This window comes from Ambystoma mexicanum, chromosome 1q, assembly GCF_040938575.1.
Source record: "Ambystoma mexicanum isolate Mex_15411 chromosome 1q, UKY_AmexF1_1, whole genome shotgun sequence".
NCBI classification, from domain to species: Eukaryota; Metazoa; Chordata; class Amphibia; order Caudata; family Ambystomatidae; genus Ambystoma; species Ambystoma mexicanum.
This window is the reverse complement of record NC_090922.1, coordinates 295,598,293-295,620,117: the sequence shown is the minus strand read 5'-3', so window position 1 is coordinate 295,620,117 and position 21,825 is coordinate 295,598,293. Positions and strand designations below refer to the sequence as shown.

General features: G+C 44.9%; 1 protein-coding gene across 2 annotated transcripts in view; it reads right to left on the bottom strand.

Annotated features, from left to right (window-relative positions):
* Window positions 1-653: 653 nt before the first annotated feature.
* LOC138527483 (meckelin-like) overlaps window positions 654-21,825 on the bottom strand; it is a 642,839-nt gene continuing 621,667 nt past the window's right edge. For both annotated transcript variants that reach the window (XM_069638711.1, XM_069638700.1), the window contains exons 27-28: window positions 14,734-14,876; window positions 654-1,507 (exon numbers count right to left, since the gene is read on the bottom strand). In XM_069638711.1, the coding sequence (XP_069494812.1) occupies window positions 1,427-1,507; window positions 14,734-14,876 (224 nt within the window). In that variant the 3' untranslated portion in view covers window positions 654-1,426. The remainder of the gene's footprint in view (window positions 1,508-14,733; window positions 14,877-21,825) is intronic.

Here is a 21,825-nt window from a genome sequence, read left to right as displayed (position 1 = left end):
GACACACTTTTTTAGTTAACTGATCAAGTTGCTTTAGGATGCCCCCACTCTCAGCTAGGGTATATTAGTATTGCCCTTCTTTGTCTTGTTTTTATGTTTGTTTTCCCTTGTGTTTGTGTGAGCGCCCCGGTGCCTGCGGACTGTAGCGCTATACAAATAAAATAATAAAAAAATACTATCCTTGTGATCAAAGTCATCTCAGGGTGTAGGAGTAGTGTATGAAGCATATCCAAAGATTATCCACTAAACTTTGTTTGACTCTGAAAAGCTATTTTAAAGCGTATTTGAATTGTTACAACAAATTGCCTTTTTAAAGAAGGCTTATTTAAAACTGATGTTAAATAAATAACTATTTATAACTCAACCCTTGAGTGTGTTACTTGTATTTACGAATTTCAGTTGAACAGCCCTACAGCTCAAATTTACCCCTCTTGAGCTAGGCCTGGCTGCTCAATCACACTACCAACTTGTGTAGTACAGACCTATACCAAAAGGTGGGATACCCAATACCAAGCAGATAAGTGTTGTGTAGTCTCACACAGTGTGACTGCACCAATTCTTTATTAACACCAATATTGAAATGTGCTACAAGATGTGTGCAATAGAAATGCTTAACAATTGTAAGTACATTACAAATAGGCAGTACACTAAAGGAAAATAGGAAAATATTTATTACAAAAAGGCACACAATTTGTCTCGTAAATAAACATAACAGTGCTTCTAAGTATGGAGTTGTTCTCAGTCCAGTTACGTCTGACGCTGCTGTCCAGTTAGGATTATGAAAGTCAGTGGAGTTGTGCTTTTGACGTCACGGTTGCAGTGATAGGCGGGCAGGAAATTCGGAAGTCAAAGTGACAATTGAGTGAATAGCAAGCAGCAAAATACCATTTCAGGTTCTGTAAAAGATATTTATATTTTAAACCATCTTAAAGATGTGTCGTGCTAACTGATGAACTCTGGTCCGTGTGTCCTTTTCAGGAAGGCCAGATGCATATAAAGCCTCCTGTCTTGCCTCCCAAGAGGTTTTGGCCCATCCAAAGGCACATGGTTTGCTGCAGTGCAGGGGCCTGCAACCTTTGGCCCGCCAGATGTTTTTCGCTAACTTTCATTCGCCCTAGCCAGCATAGTCGATGGTGTTGGATCACAGGAGTTGTAGTCCAAAACATCTGGAGAGCTGCTCACTGAAGGCACTTTCTCAGTTTATTGAGCACCACTCGTAAAATATTTCAGGAGAGGTGCTTTAAAATAAATATATATATACAATTTACCGCAAGCAATTGTTGAATCATTCCACCACAAAGTATTGGAGAGGAGCCTGACAAAGGAGTTCTGGGACAAAAAAAGGCACTTAGTTTCCACCCGCTTCCAGTGTAAGTAACTCTACACCTGTAGCTGCTGTGTTGGTAGTTGCTGTTCAGCCTTTCCTCTAGATAAGAAATTGCTCTTCTACCATTGTCTGTTTAGAAAGATTTTTTCTTCCAACCGTAGCGCGTAATATTACCACCAGCTACAAAAAAACATGGAAATAGAAAAGGAAAGAAAAAATCAATCAATAGCGTATTTCACTGTTGTCCATTGGGGGGACTACTGCTTTCAACAAGGTCGAGTATAGCGTTTACTGAGAAATTAAACGTTAAACCTTTGCATGTTCTGAAGCTGAGATACATGTAAGAAAAAGATTGCAGTAGATCATTTCTACCATGCCAATGGAATACATTGCGGTAAAAGTAGATGGAAATACATATTTTCACTAATATGTTTTTTGAACACATGCAGTGTGATGCAACCTTAACCTATTAGCGCTTCTGTAGGGTGTTTTGTTTTTGCTGAATTGTCTACTTTATTAGTCAAAGTACAGTAGGTGATGTTGTTATAAGAATTAGCTAAGTGTTTTCAATCAAAACAACTTTTTTTTTCTCTGTGCAACCTTCAAGTACAGCAGATAAAACCACAAGGGAAAATGTTCTATTGCAATTCCAACACAAAGGAAAATGCAATCTATGAGAATATTAAAAAAATCCATAGCTCATTTCACCTCATTAAAAACTATACAAGGACATCAAAAATAGAGTGCCATACATCATTGTATAATGAATCGCTTAAAAAATTAAAGCACAATGTATAAAGGTTGTCGAGGAGAGAGCCTTGCTCGCAGCCTCACATAATGATATACTGCTAGGTCAAAAAATAAAATAGAAACATTGACATAGACACAGATTAATGTTACGCACTAACATTGTTTGGGCCTATACCCCGTTTCCTCAATATCCATGCTCTGTGCAAAAAGCGGGCAGTAGCAAAGACAACCAGCGGTTCTGTGGCAGAAATCTAAAGATTCATTGGCTGTAGGAACCCTAACAGATCTTATAATCGCCCTAGATAGCTTCTTCTAAGGCCAAAAGTCAGGGGACAGATCAGGAAGAAGTGATGCACAGATTCATGCTCTGCCCCAGACAAGGGGCATTCTCTGTTACCCATGTAGTTCCAGGGTCTTATAAAAGACCCCGAAGGCAAGATCCCCCAACCTTAGCCGAACAAACAGTGAACTTTCAAAAGGTGGAACAATTGTATCTAAGTACATTGCAAGGCCCTGTTCAAATTTGAGGTTTAAATATGTTGGTCCAAGTTTCAGACGTGCTGCTTTCTCTCCCAGTAGCTGATCATATCGAATATTTGACTTCTTTACATTTGTAGATGCTTGACCGTCTAAGATGTAAGGGTTTTTCCAAAGAGCTCCCTCGTCAAGTAGGTATTCTTCACAGAAGAGATCCATCTTAAACTTTTTTCCGCCCTCCAGGGAAATAAGGTGCAGTAGTGTCCCACAGTATTTTACCTGGGTATGCAGTGATTTTAATGAATGAATAGAATGGAATTTTCAACGAACCCAAAACAACAACAAAAAGAAAATGACAAATTGGTAAAAACTATATATGTGGTTAGGAATGGGAATAGTAGTTTTGGGGGTGGGGGAAAAGTATTAATAAAAAAAGGGTTGGGGTAACCCTCTGACCCCCAAAAACAACAAAGATGCGTTATTGTTTGTTGCTCATTGTTTTGGGTTAGTTAAAAATGCATTCTTCATTGATCATTCGTTATAATCACATCTAACCTTTTACCAATCCATCAGTGCTCCATAGCCTAATCCAGTATAAAACTGGTTTCAAGACAACTTTCCCCTGTAACAGGGACAGGCGGAGCTCAAGATAGACTCATGTATTTGGTGCGCTCTGAGGGGTGATGAGCAATTGCTTTAAAAAATGTTGTTCTGTGATTTCAAGTATGCCAGTGGTCTCACAGCCCCAAGTTTCTGCACCATAGATGGATGCCAGTAGTGCCTGCTTTCTATATAGGTCTAAAGCTGGGGAAATTGGGCCACTACCATGTTTTTTTTTTAACTTAGTTGCCCCGCTGCATTTTTTCAGAGTAATATTCGTTTTAATAATCTGATCAGACCAGCCCGAATTCTCTTGGAATCTAACCCCCGGGTAATCAAAATATTTTTCTAGGGTTGTTCCTTCAGCTATTATTTGCAATGGGCAATACGAAGAGTATCCTAGTCTTTCCAGTGTTCAATTTGAGATGTAATTCAGCACATTTTCTCTGAAAGACATTTAGTGAGGCCCTGAGACCTTGCGGGGAGGTGGAGAGGATGACAGCATCATCTGCATAAAATAAGGCTGGATATTTTTCGGGTCCCATCTTTGGACAATCCAGGCACTCCTTCATTAATGCCTCTTATCTCCTGTACATAGATGCTGAAGAGCAGGCGTGCCACTACGCAACCCTTCTTCATACCAATATCCCCATCGAATGCGGATGTGACCTCTACTCCCATTCCAAACCGAAATATGGCCTAATTGTCTGAGTACAGCAGCTTAATCATCCAGACCATCTCTGGAGGAGCCTGCCTGGACATTAATATTTGCCAAAGGATATTCCTTGACACAGCATTAAACGCTGTTCTAAGGTCCAGAAATACTGCATACAGCTTCATTTTCTTAAGCATTGTATACTTCTGGACCAGCAGCGAAAGCATGAAGCAGTGATCAACGGTCCCCCTATTCTTCATATTACCAACTTGAATGTCACTAATTATATTATTGGAGTCTGCCCACTCTTGCAGGCGATTCAAGAAGACCTTGCCAAAGATTTTGCCAGAACTGTCCAGCAATGAAATGGGGAGGTATTTGTTTGGCGAGTCCCTGCCACCCTTTTTATTTATGGGAACAATTATTGATTTTCACCACAAGTCTGGTATTTTCCCTGATAATCCTATAGCCTTAAATATTCTTCACGAGACAGGGACCCAGATGTCATCCTCTTCCTTATATAAAGCGTTTGGGACAAGATCTGGCCCGCCGCCTTCCTACCCTTTTGTGACCTCAAGGCCACTCGCACCTTCCTTGTCGTAAACATTAAATTCTTGCAGATCAGTGCTTGCATCACCCTTGTGGCCCTCACGCCCAGAGTATCTTCCCCAAAACTGGAATATAACTGAGAAAAGAGATTTTGGCAAGACTCACTTGGGACACAGCAATGGAAGTTCTGGTCCCCATTTAATTCGGAATTGGTAAGCTAAGTGCTTTCATCCATCATCAACATGGTGAATACTCAGAAGTAGAAGTGCCACAAAAGAACAATGTACCTCTACTTAATGTTAGTTTCGATGCATTCGTTCTTTCTCTCACAGATTCCTCATTTTAGACATTTATTCTCCATCACCAGCTGTCTTTAGAATTTCTTACAGCCACCAGAGCAGCTCATCATTGCTCACCTTTGGGCAACCATCACACCAGTTGTGATGTCAGGGGGAGTACATATGGGGCCATTGGCACCCTATGACCTCAGCTCAGTTCTGATTTCTTTTCCCTAACTCTCAGCAGTTGAGGAACCCTAGAACAGCAAGAGGTGAACAACCTCCTCTTCATGCTGGGTAAGTTGGGTGGGAGATGAGTTATCTAACAGAGGAAATAATCCATCAGAAAAAAACATTAAAAAGGAGTACGTAGTTTGTTCCAATGGATTCCTTCTTCTCATGCATTCCTTTTCTTTGATAGATTCCCAAAGCAGAAAAGAACCTCGAGGAGAGTGAGACACCACCACTTAAACCAATTATGGTGACCAGATAAATCACCTACAGGGTGAGCATCCTCAAAGAATTATGCAAGGGCAGGGTCACAATGAGAAATGTTAAAACAATGTCCAAAGCCCAAGCAGGAACAATAAACTGGTGTGGTGGAAAATCATTAGCTAAACAATGTACACACTGCATCAGGGTCCTCTTAAAGACCAAAATAGCAAGCTGGTGCTCTTTCACAGTGCCAATCAGATTGTCCTCCAATGCAAGAAGGAAATCGAGTACAGCAGAAGTAGTACATATCAAGGGGTCCAGACCTTTCTCATGACACCAAGCTGAAACCCTCTGCCACCTGCAGCCGTAGATGAATTTAATTGCCGACAGAAAGTGGTACTTCCAGGACATCATCAGATCATATCCCACTGTTTAAACCTCAGCCAAGCATGAAGGTTGAGGCTGGGGTGGAGGGATCAGTGATTCCAAGGAGAACAGATAGACATGTCTTGAAGTTCCCGTTCCACGTCCTCTGGGCCCTGGTATTGGTGATAGAACTCATGGTGGACCCATGCCTATGTAGTCCCTTGCGGATCAGCAGAATGGTGGGATTTGGTGGATGTGCAAACAAGAAAATTAGGTACCACCTGACAATGCGTCCCCACAGAGATCTCTCTGGGGACAATTCCAAACGTGCACTTCTGTTGACACTGGAGGTGATGAGGTCAACATGGGGGTCCTCCAAATTGTGAATATCTCTTCCAGAACTTCCTGGCAGAGCTCCTACTTATGGGAGACCAAAGTCCGTCTGTTCAAGGAATCACGTTCTCTGTGCCTGCAAGATGAGCAGTTGACAGACACATCATTTACCAGAGCCCAGAAGCAGGGTTGCGTTTCTTACCTGCACAGAGGTAGTGACACCAGCCACCAGCTTGCTTGTTGAGGTAATCCAAGGCAACTGTATTGTTCACCAGAATCGGGAAACACGGGCATCATACAGAAAGGAGACAATCAAGGCACAGCTGAAATCCCCTAGTTTCAGCAGACTGATGTGTTCCCTTGTCTCAGCAGGGGACTACAGTCCTCTCACCAGCAGATCATTGAGGTGAGCTTCCCAACCTTTATTTATTGAACATTTGTATGGCGCCTATACACAAGTGTTTCAAGGTGCCACAAGACAAAAAACGGGAGGCAGGAGAGAAAAACAACAATAAGTGGTCCTACTAGGTCTGTGACATTCGGACCATGCAAGTGCAGAGACAGTAAGTGCAGTGGAGGGGGCAGGACAGGGTGGAAGGACTGGGATAAGGTAATGGGGGAGGGAGAGGTCCAGGAATGGGGGCCCCGAAGGTAGGGCAAGTGCTGAGGGGAGCCCAGAGGGCAAGTGCAAGGGCAAGAAAAGGGTAAGGTTTTCAGGTGTGAGAACAGGGGGACTAGACTCAGGCTGGTCGGTGAAGGGTGCCCGTGGGCAAGTGCTGGTTAAGTGGTGCTGGGGAACACTGGGCGAGGAGGGCCTGGCCCCGGTAAGGCATATAAGAGACCAGTCACAGCAGTAAGGACCTTCAGTGACATGTCTGTGACAACTGTCAAATGAGGCTTTGTGTGTCAAAAATGCTCTCCCTTTAGCACATGGTCCTGCAGGGTCAACAACTGAAGACCCCACAGTACTCTGTTTGAGACCTGCAACAGGTCTGTCATGTCACCCTGAAATTGAGATCGCAGAAATAAAGCGGCTACTGGAGAGACTTCACACACAACCGGGCCTTACGCATCACAAAGGTGAACAATGACATGAGGCTCAAAAGAGAAAGGCCAAGCATGAGACCCAATGCCGCATTTGAAAAACTTGTACCCTCTGCAAAATGCTCCTCACCTGTTCCTCAGGAAGGAAGGTCCTGCGCGAATGTGCACCAGAACTGCTCAAGGTACTGGCATCACAGGAAAGGTATGGCATGGGAATTCTGTAAGTTCGGGGAGAAGCCCAACCTATGGAAAATGACAGATGTGGTATGGGCATCATATCCTGGAATTGGCATTATGGCTGCTGCGGATCATGTTTCTCTGTTTAGACACCCATCCTAATATGGCATCAGACTTGCTGCCCAATACAAGCTGTTGACAGGACTTGCCACCCATTCCAAGATGTTGCCTGGACTTGCCGATTACGTGTTTCTGCTTCCAGATTAGGCAGGAGCAGCACAGCAGCTATTTCATTGCAGCCAAGGGAGACACAATGTGCCTTAAAGCGCAAGTCATTTCCCTGTGCTTCATTTGAAATCCTGTATTTTGAAGTTTTGTTTCTCCTGTACCTTGGAATCCCTGCTTCTTCTCCTAGTTTCTTTCTCCCTTTTTACATCCTTCCCTGACCGTATGAGCTCCTGTACACTTTGGAATTCTGTTTGCAGTTGCTTAATGTTTGCTGGAAACTCATCTGGACTTGTTCATGATTTATTAGAACCTCCACAGGATTTTCTTTCTCCCTTTGAGTGGGTTTGCTCTGCAATTGGTCCATGTCTATGGGGGTCATCTTGTCTGGTCTGCCTTCAGACAGCCATCCTTCCTCAAGACGAAGCACCTCAACTCCCGGGTAAGACCTGCAATTGACAGATTAATGCAGCAACGCATTCAGACTGAAGCCACTATTATTTTGAACAGAGGATCCCAATGCAACTTGCATGTTTGGACTCTTCTTTGGTATTAAAAAGGATTTGTTCTCTGGATACTGTAAGGGATCATGAGAAGGACTGTGACATAGTGTCTGTTCAGGTACTGAACCTTTATTAATAAAAGAAGATCCTATCCCTAACTCTGGGAGAGGTTTCCCAGCCTCAACAAAACTAAAGAACGTCAGTGTCAGAATGTCCAAAACAAAAGAGGTCTCTGTCCTGTGTCGAAAAATCCCAAACTGACCTTTACACACTAAACTTAATGTAACGTGAAGTGGGGATATCTTTTAGCTGAACACCTGCAGCTTCTTTCCAAAGTTCCAAACATAAAGTGCTAAAGTGTAAAATGAAATCAATAAAGTTCCACCAGAAAAGGGGTATAAAGACTGGAGGGGGCTGGATGTACTTCTGCTCTCTACATGGTAGAGGAGAGGCACAGAGGACCCCAGCCAAGATTCTCTATGAGGTAGCAATGGACGAGCAATCAAGGCCTAGCTTCTCAGGAGGTGATGCAGGCTGGTTCTTAAGTACAGTGTAGTCCCCAACCCCCACAAAGGAATGTCCACACACTGTATTACTGAAAACACAGTCTTTATATAATTAATATTCAAAGGTATGTACACTATCACGATAACACACTTTGTACTCAGAAATCAACAATGGTAAATATATACAATTCTAAAGTGGTACCACCAATATTATCAGATCTCATTAAAGTGCATCAACTATACTGTTAGAATGTCACACAGATTAATAACAAGGAAACCAGCAATAGAGATAGGAAGGAAAGAAAGATGGTTGACACAATTGGCAGAATACTCCCAGCTACATAGGCAAAGTTCTGTGTGGAGATCCCCCCCACCTGGGCAACCTGTAAAATAAAGATATATAGCACAAGCCCAGTCCATATATTGCTCAATAGTCTTATTCTCTCCTATAATGTTTCTACCCCCTCCCCCCAATGTACCTGGTGGAGTAGAGTTCTTCGAAGAAGCGTCGACGGATCCTTCTTGAGTGACTCCCTTTAAAGCAGGAGCCACGGATCGTCGAGAGGCATCGAAGAAGGTGAACTTGGCGTCGACGATGAGAAGTTCGAGGGTGCCGAGACCATGGCGTCGATCCAGGCGGTGCTCGTCGCCAACGCCCTGCGAGGATGAGGTGTGCGGGGCACCTCGGCGTTTGATAGTTCTGGACCGCAAAGAGTTTCAGAAGAACTGTGGCCCAGCAAGGGCGTCGAGTCGTCGAAGTCTTTGTGGCCTTCAGGTGGCAGGAAACCCACCAGAGGATTCTCCTCGGCGCGTCGGCGACCTTGACTTTCTCCGGCAGGACAAAGCGGTCGACGTTGCGGGCAAGGGAGTCCTTAGATTCAAATGTTCTTAGGCAAAGGAGCAGGCGGCTCCGGTCGTCGGCGGCACGGCATCAAACAGTCCCCTCTTCTGGGGCAACACGACTACGACGGGCCTGCAGCCGTTACACAAACCTGCGAACCCTGGTCGACGGCAATGGACTTCGACAGCGGCAAAGTCTTGGTGCTTCACTTCGTTCTCCTCAGCGGTCCGCGTCTCCGGTCGGCAGCCTTTCGAGGGACTGACTTCCAGGGAGCTTCGGCGAAGGTTAGCGGTGCTCGATGGTCCCTCGGAGCAAGGGAGGAGGGCGCCTTACCAGGTCCTCTCTCTGATCAGTCTGATTAATTCGGCATCTTTCAGATCGGGTCGAAGCAAATGCAACAGCAAGTCTTCTTCTTCCAGCTGGGTGTCGAGGATCAGCAGTTCCAGTTACTCTTCAAGTGTAGACACAGCTTCTGAACAATTTCCAATGGTGAGAGGTCCCCAGATATACTATTCTGTCTCTCATCCACACTGCTGGGTCACACTCAGCAGGCAATCATACAGAAGGGCATTCATGCAGTCAGTCAGCCAATCAGGTACACAGTGCATTTAGGCCATCCTCCTCCCTCTCAGACACTCACATCAAGGAATGTGGATTGGGACAAGTACCCAGACATTCAACACTACACACTGCACTCAGGCCAGTTTTGGGCAGGGCTGTCTCAGTCTTTGTCTCTCATACCAGAAACCAGACAGCCACAACAAGAAGTGCATATTGGTCACACACTCCATTCACCCAGGTCCCACCCACAGGGTGTACCCACAACATAGTCACTGGGAAGGCTCCAGCCAGTCTGGACTGGGCTTCACAACAACACCATATATAGAACTTCCACCCAACAGCCAGTCAGGGGGAAGGGACAGAGTCGGGGCTTCCCAGGACTTTGGGAAAACAATTTAACAGGTAATAGAAAGTAAGAGGCCACAGGGGCCAGCTTGTTTTCCATCAGGAATCAACTGATTCCAATGGCAGGGCCTGGGTATCCCAAAATGGAGGCTACTCAGGGCACCTGTCAAATTCAGCATGGAGCTGCCACCAGCCCATACCCTGCTCTGTGGGCCACCCACAGGTGCCCAAAAACATACACTAGGGGCAAAGGGTTGTACCCCCACCCATGGGTGCTATAAGGGTATCCCATGGGTCTGTACACCAAACCAACAACAGGAAGAGCTGCACTGTCAGGAGTCCCACACGGACTCCTAGGCATAAAACAACACAGAACACAATGGAAAAGGAATACAGGACAAGGCCAGGGAGGCCCTGTCCCTCCAATGCATTTCCAGCATCACAAGGGGTGACCATCCCTTCCCCTGAATTTCGATGGCTATTCCAATGTTGCATAAATATACTCCTCAATCTCGGGTGTGTGGGGTGCCGGGGACGACTCTTCCCCTGAGTTTCCTTCAGTTTACACAGTTTCAATGTCCCAGTAATATACTCCACAATCTAAATGGGGACAACTCTTCCCCTGGGTTTCCTACAGTTCACACAGTTTATCTCATTCAACAATTTGAAGGGGCATGAGCCTACCCTTCAAGGTTGTCACATTTCCACAGTTCACAGGCTCAAGGGGTGTGTCTCTGTCTCTTATCTCTTCCACAGTTCACAAATCTCACAGCTCAACTATTTCAGTTTCCACAATCCACAGGATCAGGGAGTGTATCTCTGTCCCCGAGTTCAGCTTTTTCACAGTTCACATATTTCACATTGAGGGGGCTGTTTCCCCTTTTCTCAGATTCAACAATCTTGATTGGTGCGGGTCCCCAACTTGTCATATGCCTAGTTTATTCTCCTGCCAGGACTTTCTTATTTGGCTATTCGGGTGCGGGTCCCAGACTTGCTGTGTGCCCAGTGTACTCTTCTGCCAGGACTTTCTCAGACTTGCAGTATGTCTGGTTTATTCAGGACTTTCTTAATTCATTAATTTGACGCTGGTCCCAGACTCACTGGATGCCTGTTTTACTCTCCTGCAGGGACTTTATTATTTCACCCAGTATTTGGGAGCAAGTCTCGGACTCACACTTCTCATCAGCAATCACCTTCTCTTTTTTCCACTTTCAAGATTCTTTAATTATGCCTTTCATATATTATGTCAGCCACCACCTTTCAGTAGTCTTAGTCTCATTGCTCACTTTTCACGGTATCATAGCTCCCTTGTTTGGGCTTACCAGGTTCAACAACGGTACGCAGCATCTGCTATGAAGCACCCCGGCGTCTCAACCTCTCTCTCTCGGCTTACCTGTCTTCGTTGGCGGCTTTGGCATCCCTTACCTCGCACTGTTCTCATTGCTGCTTGCTTGTCGGCTGGGAGAACCTCCAGTCGGCACTCCGGTTCCCGCTTTCGCCTTCTTCAACACTACAAGCTCCTGCTTTTATGCGCGCAAAATTTCCACTGCCTGACTTCTCTGGATGACATTTCCAGCAGCTTTTCCGCTCAACGCTGCTGCCAGCTCTTCTGCAGTGTCCCGACTGATGTAGGGAGAAGTGAGTCACTCTCTCTCTTTTCAGGTGTATTGTATTTAAATGTCCCGACACCTGTTAACCCTTTCCAACAACTAGAACGCAGCGCTTGCTTTCTGCTTCTAGTAATCTTCATCACTCCTGTACTCTAACTTGTCTCAGTGTTCTTGAGCAAAGGAGAACATAAATACTGTTGGTGTTTCGTTATGGCTGGAAGTTCTACATTCATCCTACAATATGCCATACAGGAATGGGAAGGGGGCAAGTGGGTGTAACCAGAGGCTAAGGAATTAGGGAAATTACTGTTTTGACCCAGCAAATCTACTTCGCTTCCTCGAGGGTTGTCCTCCCCCAATGTGGTCCTCCCACCGATAGCCACCCCCAAGGGTCAGAGTCAGGTAGATTCTGACTTTCCCTGGCTACATAAGGGAAGCTACCCCATCAGGGAAGCAGTGACAACATCCCTAGATTTGTCACATTACCTTCCCCGGAGTAAAATTGACAGAGAGAACAAATCAAACACTAGAACAATACCTGTGGTGCTTTTGCTGGGCCTCTTAAGATGATTGGGATTGCTTCCTGTCCACTGCAGAGTTTTCTTATAAAAACACAATTCACAGTTTTACCATTTAGAGACCCTACTTTTCCTTCTAGAGTTTTTCCCAACTCGTCTCTCCAGGATGCTGGATTTCTTTCTCTGGATGATTTGCTCCACCAGATCCGTGCTAGTTACAAACATACCTTGGAGATATGAAAGAAGTTAAAGGCAAACAGAGATCATCTTAAAAAGGGATTTGCCCCAAGTGTCACAATTTGCTCCCTTTGCTCTCTTTTGCACCACTTGGGGCCATAATTTGGAGACTGTTCCCTATTGGACTTATCTTCTGACCACATGAGAGTACTGTGTTGATTTAGGAGCTCTTACACCCTATTTTTCATGTCACTTACCTTCTGGATCCATTTCAGGTTTTGGCAGCCGGTATGCTTTTTTTGTAATCAAAAGACTATGCTTCCCAGCAGTATTTGCCCACTGCTTTATGTCCCCTTTTGCAGGACAAGGTTGGGTGAAGGATAAGGAACATCTGTTGCTGCAGGTGCTAGCAAGCCAATAACCTGAGGCGTTTGATCATTACCCAACTTTAAAAGCATCAGCTTTCTTCAGACCAGCGCTGGTCATTGTTGCAGTGTTCCTGCGTTTGTGGCACTGGAGAGAAATTGTGGACAGTTGGAAAGTCTTGCTGGGTTTTCATGATCAGATCAAATGAAGTGTCTTGATCAGAATGGACAATCAAGTAAGCAAGGCTTATAGCAATAGGCAGGGAGGAAGACATTCTCCAACCGTTGCATCCCCAACCATAGAGATCAGCTTTTAGGCAAAAAATATAATCTAATAGGTTTGAAGGCAGATTATTCTCTGGAGTGGTTAGCAACATCCAAGTGAATCTGCTGATTTTCCTGTTCATGCAGTACCAAGACCTATCAAAAAGATAGCTTTGTTGAATCAAGATTCACAGATCTCACTAACCAAGAGGTCTTTAGGTTAGCATTCGACAGTGTTTCAAATATGTTATGGCAAACATCATCTGGATTGACTATGATCCAATCCACCCAAGGTTTTGGAATTTGTGCATGATGGACTCATGAGGGGTTCACTTATTACCTCACTGATAGCCCAGCTGACTATAACTAGGACATCTCCAAGCCCCTGAAATAATCTGGATGCTGTTGAGTTGGCCAAGCATTTGGTTAAACCCTTTGAGGCATGGGGCTATGGAGAAATCCTTTTCCAATATGGGCTTTACCATTCGTTCTGGAAGCCCTATCTGATGCAGCACAATTGAAGCCATTACACACCAATGAACTATTTGTCGAGTAAAGCAGTATTCCTCACAGCAATATTACCAGCTAGATAAGTGGGTGAGTATGGCTCTTTGGTTTTTCAGCCCACCTTATTCATAGTGTTTCCCAACAAAGTGGTGATACACCAAGTCCTGAGGTTCGTTCCAGAGGTCTAAGGCTATTGCATATGGAACAAAATATCATCCTGATGTCAAGGTGAGTGCAGGAGACCAGTTATTTCTAACCCTGGATCCAGTTTGGGTCTTCTGGATCTCTGTGGAAAGAATGGCCTATTTTGAAAGAGCTTCTTCTCTCTTCATTGCACATGGTCCATTGAACAAGGGATGTAAGCTATCAGAAGGTACATTCAGTTGTTTGTTGACTGTTGTCATAAAGACCTATGGCAGAGCGGGCAAGAAAATTAAGGGAAGATCCATCAATAGGGTGGCGCGCTGCATCCTTTGAGTATATTTGCAATCCAGCAAAATGGGCTGAACCATGCATGGTCTCTTACCACTACAAGGTTAGTCCTTGCAGCATCTTTTTCTTCAGCTTTCGCAAAAGTTCTTCATGCTTCCTCTGAATGACTCAATCACATTTATTTTCTCATTACGTACAAGTGTATGCTTTTGAGTATGTGTACTTTGTTTTTTTTGCCATTTCTAAGCCTACTCTAAATGTATAGAAGGCTGGTTGGGCAGATGGTGCCATCTTCGGTACACCCACTCAAAGTCAGGACCGAACTCGAATGGATGGATGGATGGGTGGGTGGGTGGGTGGATGGATGGATGGATGGATGGATGGATGGATGGATGGGTGGATGGGTGGGTGGGTGGGTGGATGGATCGGTGGGTGGATGGATGGATGGATGGATGGATTGATTTGCGGGTAATATCTATTTACTTACCTGGTCTGCATCACCTGTAGAAAATCTTTCCTTGCCCCAGTCCTGCATCCTTCCCCCATCCAAAAAGGTGTTACATCAACAATCCATCTTTTTAGTTTGCAAAATTACAGGATGCGTGGAGGCTGCCAAGCACCTTCATGGGTAGGGAGACGCCTTACGTTGTTTTCTTTTTTTTTTTTGGCCGGAGCAAGCGGGACTCACACGGATGGATTGGACAAGGTGTAATGGAGATTTACAGTCAAACAGTTCACGTTTGTTCTGTTTTCCATTCAACAACTCATCAATCCTGCTGAATATTGCTGACTGTGGGAGTCGTGGAGAGATTCCCAGTTTCCCCTCACATATTCACATGCAATGCGTACAACTGAGTCCTGTTAAGTGTGTCAGCTCTCAGTCCTTACCTTTTGAACAATGTAGGTGATTATGGCGGCTAGCACGAAGTTTTGAGCTCCCAAATCGACAACGCTGAACAGCAGGATATCGAAGAGTAGCAGCACCAGCTCATTCCCATAAAACAGCACCTTGCTGAACAGACCTCTGTCATCTTGAAGGAAGAAAAAAAGGCAGTTAAACACTCAATTTCCATTTCATTGACAGCAAACAATGATACATATAGCTTTCATAATACATAAGTATAAAGTCGGACGTGTGTACTTAATTTACTAATGTCCATCATGAAACATTGCAGGCCCTGGTTTATGAGCTGTTGGAGCCGCATGGGGTGCCCTTTTTCTCAATGATGCCTAAATAGTCTGCCACTGGACGCTGTGGTGTCTGAGAGCCTGGGGACGGGAAACACTTGTAAGCATCCAGGCACCGACCAAGTCAATAATAGTTTTCTTTGTGAAGGTAACAGGCTTGTTGTGTTCATGCAGCCACATGTGGGGAGGAGGGGCAGGAGACAAACATTAGTGCTGACCTTCCTGCCAATGTATCTGAAACCTGATGCAGCCCCCCTGCTTTTCTATTTAAGCAACTAGACACATCTCTATCAATGTTTCTCAATCTTGACCTACAATATACCCTAATTCAATACGGGGATCAAACTGCACCCCTGCCAGTGCACCTCACTCCTAAACAATGCGCACCACCACCCACATCCCTCCCAACAGCTATACCCTAAACCTGCCCCTTGGCCCTTTCTGCAGCTTCAGATGTAAACACAGCTCTTTGAATGGACGTCCAATCCTGCGAACCACAAACAGCTTGTCTAATGTACCTCAACAATGGTGTGCAGCACAGTTGTATATTACAGTGCTGGGAGCCAGCTCCTCTGATGCATCTCAATCATGGTCACTCCTAAAACTGCAATAGAGGTACTAGCCTCTATTGCAGTATTAGCAAGCATATAGCTCCCCCATCACATCTCAATTCAGAGTCCAATCTGGAGCAGGACCTGCTATTCTAATACTGGCGCCCAGCGCAAGCAGATGTGCCAGAGGACATCAAACCTCCAGTACTGGCTATTGTAGTACCAGTGTTCACAGAGGGATTATAATCACTTCCATCCTTAAGTGTCCAGCATCTTGGCCCACATGAACATGGTGTGTCACATCTATATGCACCAACATATGAAACCGTGAACAACAATATAAAGCACAGTGAGTAACATTGAAAAGCAAAATGTGGTAGAATGACCAGGAAAAGAAGCAGCATCTTAACCAGCAAGTCAGAGGTTGGGTAGTCAATGAATACCTAGCAGGGTGACCAATGAATAACAAAGAGGGTGATAAGAAGTGGCAGATGGTGGCCAGTGCTTGGGGGAGAATGACCAATGATAGATGAAGGGTAACCTGTGAACAGGGTTGGGTGACCAGCGAGAAAGGCATGTTATGACTGAATGAGGTAGAAGGCAAAGTGAACAAGGATGGATGACCAGAAGGGAGGCTGGCATAGCGCAGAGGGGTGTAACCTGTGTGTCTACAGATGTTTCGGACTACAACTTCCATGATCCCTAACCATTTGCTTTGCTGGGTTGGTCTGATGAGAGTTGTAGGCCAAAACATCTGGAGAGACAATGGTTACAGAGCCCTGCTTTAGTGCAAATGAATCATAAGTGGGTGTAGTTAGCTGACCAGTGCCTGTATCTGGTTGACACATATGTGAGGTCTGTTGGTCAATAAACAAGAAAGGGTGATGCCATTAAGGAGATTGACCAGTCAACAAGACTAAGCAGCAGTGAGGCAGACACAGTGAGGATAAATGTGCAAGGGAAGTGAGTAAGCCCATGTCACAAATCCACCATGTTACCAGCAGGTCGCGTATCCTGTGGGGTAGAGTATGTATTCTGTATCACCCTGAGCCCTGATTGACCCACAGTGTATTACCACAACCCTCTGTGCGCGTTTTCAGAACTTGCTCCAACCCACAATGCATTCCAGGATTCCCCTTGTACTCCCATGTCCTTGTGATACATTAAGTATTTTGTTTTCTAAATCTCTACCCAGAGTGTGACCAGGAAATGGAGAACTGATGAACAGTACCTGGATCATTTCACCAACCTACCCTCTTCCTCAAAAATAATTATACTACGCCCACAAGCTGGAGCTCTCATGAACAGCACGTGACCCATTTAATCCATCAGTGTCCCTCTTGGGTGTTTACAATTTAAACTCTCTGAGCTTGAAAGCCAGTGGCTGGCAATGTTGTCTTCCTGTGGAACCTCAGTTATGCTGATCAAGGCCGTTCAACAAGATCATTGTTCTGTGCCAGCCTCTGGTTGTGTACAGCTCTTCCGTATGCCTTGTTTCTGTTCCTGCTGTATACAGCCCCATTGCACACCCCTTGCTTGCCCGGGCTGTAGTTCCACTCCAAGGGTTCTGTGTGGCACTGTTTTCCTGATTCCTTGTATTCCCTTTGTGCACCATTGCCTTTTTGAGCCTGGGATAGATTTCCCACCTATCGTTTGAGTTTCTGTCCTTGTTGCTCTACTCCAGTTTCAGTCCTTGAAGCTACTCAAGTTCCCTCCCGGCGTCCAGTCCTGTCCTAGGCTGTGGGATGTTTCAACCCACTGGTCCAGGCCCTGCAACATTACTGTGCATTGCTGGCAGCAGAAACCTCAGAAATGGCCACCGGAAAGCATGCTGCTTGCTAGAAATCACCAGAAAGTGCGCAGTAAAAATCTGAAAAGTAGGCCACCATCCAAATTTGCCTATGACAGTGGGAACACAGGAGACCACTGCCAAAACCCATCATTTGGCTGCCCACAGAGCAAAATCATTGCAAAAGAAACACAGAGTTGTTTTAAAAATGTGTTTTTCCCTGGCTGTCAAAATTGCAAAAAACATGGCTCACAAACCACTCAAAAAGATCCAATCTCCTTGTTGGGTGGTGAACATCATTCTACTTCGAGAATCCACATAAATACAATGTCCACAGAAGTATATATTATCTGAACAAAGTCCACTTTTGAAGATTGCTTGCTGGAAGAAATCTGTCAAAAATGGTTGTAGTACCGTTACTCGCCTCTGTCAGAAGCCGGCGATTTAAAACCTGTCAGGTGTAAAGTTGTTCATTGAACTCAAACTATGCCAAAGAAGGGATTTCCATTAAAATGCCATATAGAGTGCCACACATGGATTTCATGTTGAAAAAGACTGGCATTAAAAGATATGTTTGCTGATTTTAAATGTATAAATGTAATGTTTTCACAAGGAACTATGTTACAATTGACCATAAGATAACCTGATTTAGCTAAAACTTCCAAAAGGCTTTCTTTCTCTGAGAAACTCACACCTTGTTCATTCCCACCAAAAGGAGAGGATATCACATTGGCATTTTAATCAGAAGGGGAGGAGATTTCCTCTGCTGCCCTGAGCAGAAAACAACGGGTTCCTTGAACTGAATAGAAAATGCTAATTCGGGTGTGACTGACAACAACATCTCTGGCAGGAAGGCAAGCCATGTGACCCTCTGACTCAGCCCAGCTTTGGAGGCGGGCCAGACTGGAAATGAGGATTGAAGATTGAAGTAAATGTATGTTTTAGAAAAATGCTTATAGTAAAGTGTACTGAACTGACAAAAATATGAAACTTATAGGTTGTTCAAACGAAAAATGTGCTCACAGTTTAAGACTAATTTGGAATCTGTGCGATGTTCTAAGACTGAACCCTGGAAATTATTCATATTGTAGCCATTGTGTTTATGTTAGGAACATGAAAAATTACAGGAGTATGCCAAGATGGGATGTGTATGCATGTATAAAAATTGGTGCAGAACTAACATTGAGAAACCCACCAAAAGTTGTCATTTATGAACTAAAGCCCGCAGGAAGATGAGAGTTGCACAGCAATATACCTTAAGCAATCTGTCATGTAATTATGTATTATCAATAAGTTGTGCATATGGGAAATATGTTTTTTGGGAAAAATAATTTTCTAAGTAAAAACAAAGGGGAGGTTCTTCCCTAGGTTGTAAATGGCAGCATCACTTTGACATATGATGACACACTGTTCCTTTCTCAAATCAAGGGACAGGGAATTCTCTGACCTATCAGATCCTTAGAGGGTTGGGCATAGATAATCAGCCTCCCCACCCACTTTGAAAATGGATAAATAGGGACTGCCGAGGACAGAAAAGACACACACTTTCCACTCATCAACTGATTTCTTGGCAAAGCACCCTGCAGGAAGATCCAGGCTCCAGACATAGATCCAGAAACCAGACTCTAGAACTTTGAAGCAGAGAGGCCTAACCCACAAAGCTGAACTCTTCTCAGCTGGCCTTCAGAATCTTAAGCAACCTGATCCTAACCCCTAAAATTCCAAGGGGCACCACAAAATCCAACAGCATGCCTGAGCTGTTTTGCTGTTCTAGCCAAGAACCCTGAGCTAGAACCAAGGTCTAGATCCATAGAGCAGAGCTGTACCCAGAACCAACCCATCAGATCCAGTCCAAGAGGCCGCGCAGACCAGAGTGCCTTGCTGAGAGCAGAGTCCCGGTGCCCTGATTCTGTCCGGTGGTGAGAGAATGCCAGCCAAACCCTTGACCAGATCTTTGACGGGACCATTCCATTTCAAAGCCATAGGAGTGAGTATTTAGTCTAGAACTGTCCATAGTCATCTCTTAGTTATTCAATCCATTTCGACCTATCCAGAACTGCATTATAGAATCTTGTGTCCATCCTGAATTCTTCTCATTATATTGTCTGTGATAATTGTAGCAGTAATCATCTGTGCGCTGATATTTTCTGAAGAAAGTCAAGTGTCCTGGCGCACAGCAATCAGAGCGGAAGGCGCCCTGGTCTGGTGTTTGTCCCGTTGGGTATCTTGTACTTTCATAGCTCCTTAGTATAAGTCCATCTTGGTTTTGAATCTTTAAAGCACATCTTTTATTTTTGAAATCTTGACTCCGTTTCTGAAAAATCTACCTTCTCTAAAACCTCTGTAACTTCTGAACCGTACGTCCTAGAAACAAAATTTAAACGTCATTTTGAAGCTATTTCAATTCAATTCCTTATAGTGTTTCCGTAATCGCATTTCCCGCACACGGAAAAGTTGCTGCGATTTGCAATTTGGCTCAATTTCATTCTATGTAAAAATACTATTTCTTGCTTTCAACTTCTGAATTTCGTTTCCCATCTGCTAATCATTCTATAATCATTGCTAGTGTTTGTCATGATCTCTGCTTCCAAAAGATCAGGACTTGCCCGACTCCCTTGGAAGCAGACCCATAACCCCGGTTCCGAGTGCCAGCCAGTCCCAATTGGGACCTTTTGGACCCTGTCCTGGAGCCAGTGGCACCAGGCTCATAAAGATGCCCAGTCCCAGCGCTGCAAGCGCCGGGCTCATAATGCTTGGGTGGACTTACCTGCAGCAGACCATGCTGCTTACTTACCTGCCAGTTGAGCCCCTGATCCTCTTCTGTTTGGGACTACTTTTCCTGTTGGGTGGGGCAGGAGCCACTCCCTAGGTTCAGAACACGGGAACTCTTCTGGAAAGCAGGAACTCTTTTCTTACCTAGGCGAGGCTGAGGGAGGAGACACCTAAGCACTACAGGAGGCTATTTAAACCACACCCGATGGATGAATCTTGCTTTGCGTTATTCTGCATTCTCTGCAGCAGAACGCTCATCGTGTCTTCTGCTTCTGATCCTGGGCCTAAGGGAACAAAGGCTTACCATCCTGGAATCCAGTCTTCAGCAGCACCTGTAAAGACAAAGAAAGAACAGGTTAGCACTACGGTCTTCAGTGGCAGCGCATCTCTTACCTGGTCCATCGGCTGTCACCAACGCCTCGCGCTGCATTCCGGCATCTGAAAGACAAAGGCTTACCTACTCTTCGCATGCTCCGGAGGTCTTCGCACTGCATTCTGGCATCTGAAAGACAAAAGCTTACCAGCTCTTCGCACGCTCCGGAGGCCTTCGGCGCTGCATCCCGCATCTGAAAGACAAAAGAATGTGCGTTTAAAGACATTGGGCAACTTTATTACTCACGTGCCATTACTCCTTCCCACGCCGAATCCAGTGGGTATTCCAGCACCCTTCAGCTTCTCTAAAGCTTCGAACTTGTACCTGCAAGATAAAAGGGACAGTTTGTGCGCATCGTGAAGCAGGCTACAAGCGCTTACTTACGTGCTTCCAGGCGCTTCTATTCCTCACGCGGGTTCGATCCTCATCTCTCATCAGCCCGCCATCCGCCATCGCCGGAACCCTGCAAAACAAGAGATATCATTACAAAAGACTTTTAAGACATTTGAAGTGCCAGAACTTACCGTTCGTGCAGTTAACGACGGACAGCAGTCCTCTGAGGTCAAGAGGCCTGCACCCTTATCCAGTGAAGAAACTGGTTACGGCGCCCTGCCCCGAGGCAGATGGAGAGCTCGGCGTTCACTTACCTAAGGTGAGGGCGTTAACCTTTGGGGTTCTACAGGAGAAGAGAAAGGGAAGAGGAGAGAGGCACCCAATAACCCCAGTTCATTAATCCCATATTTTCTATCTGCAGACATCTTACTCTTCGAGTCAGACATACGGTGCACAGAGGTCCAGCCCAAAGAGCCAACCGTGTGTTACACATCACCTTTGAAGATACGGCATTCACCCAGTCAAGACCGGCGCTTCTGCGGGAATCAGGTGAGCGTTACAGTGTTGACCTGAACCTATCCAAAGCAACTCTCACTAGTTCTGAATACATTTAGTGAATTAAAATCATTTTTAGCCATTTCCCATTCAATTCAAACTACATTTTAAAGCATTTTGACATGTTTAAAATCAACCCTGTTTCTCTCTGCTTGCTGGGGGAAGTGGGATTGGACTGCATTGTCGATTGTTATTCCTGATACCTTTGTGCCCTCATTCCATCTCTTCATATTGCATGTTGGGTTGAGTGAGTAATAACAGGGAGAAAGAGTGATCATATTGTCTTTTGATTGAATTCATACCAAGTTTTATTTCTGTGTTGCATTCTTTCCTATTATTGCATTTCCTTGAACCATACAAAGTATTCTCTGCTACATTATTCTTCCTATTTCTACTCCTAACTGATTAAAGAGATTGTT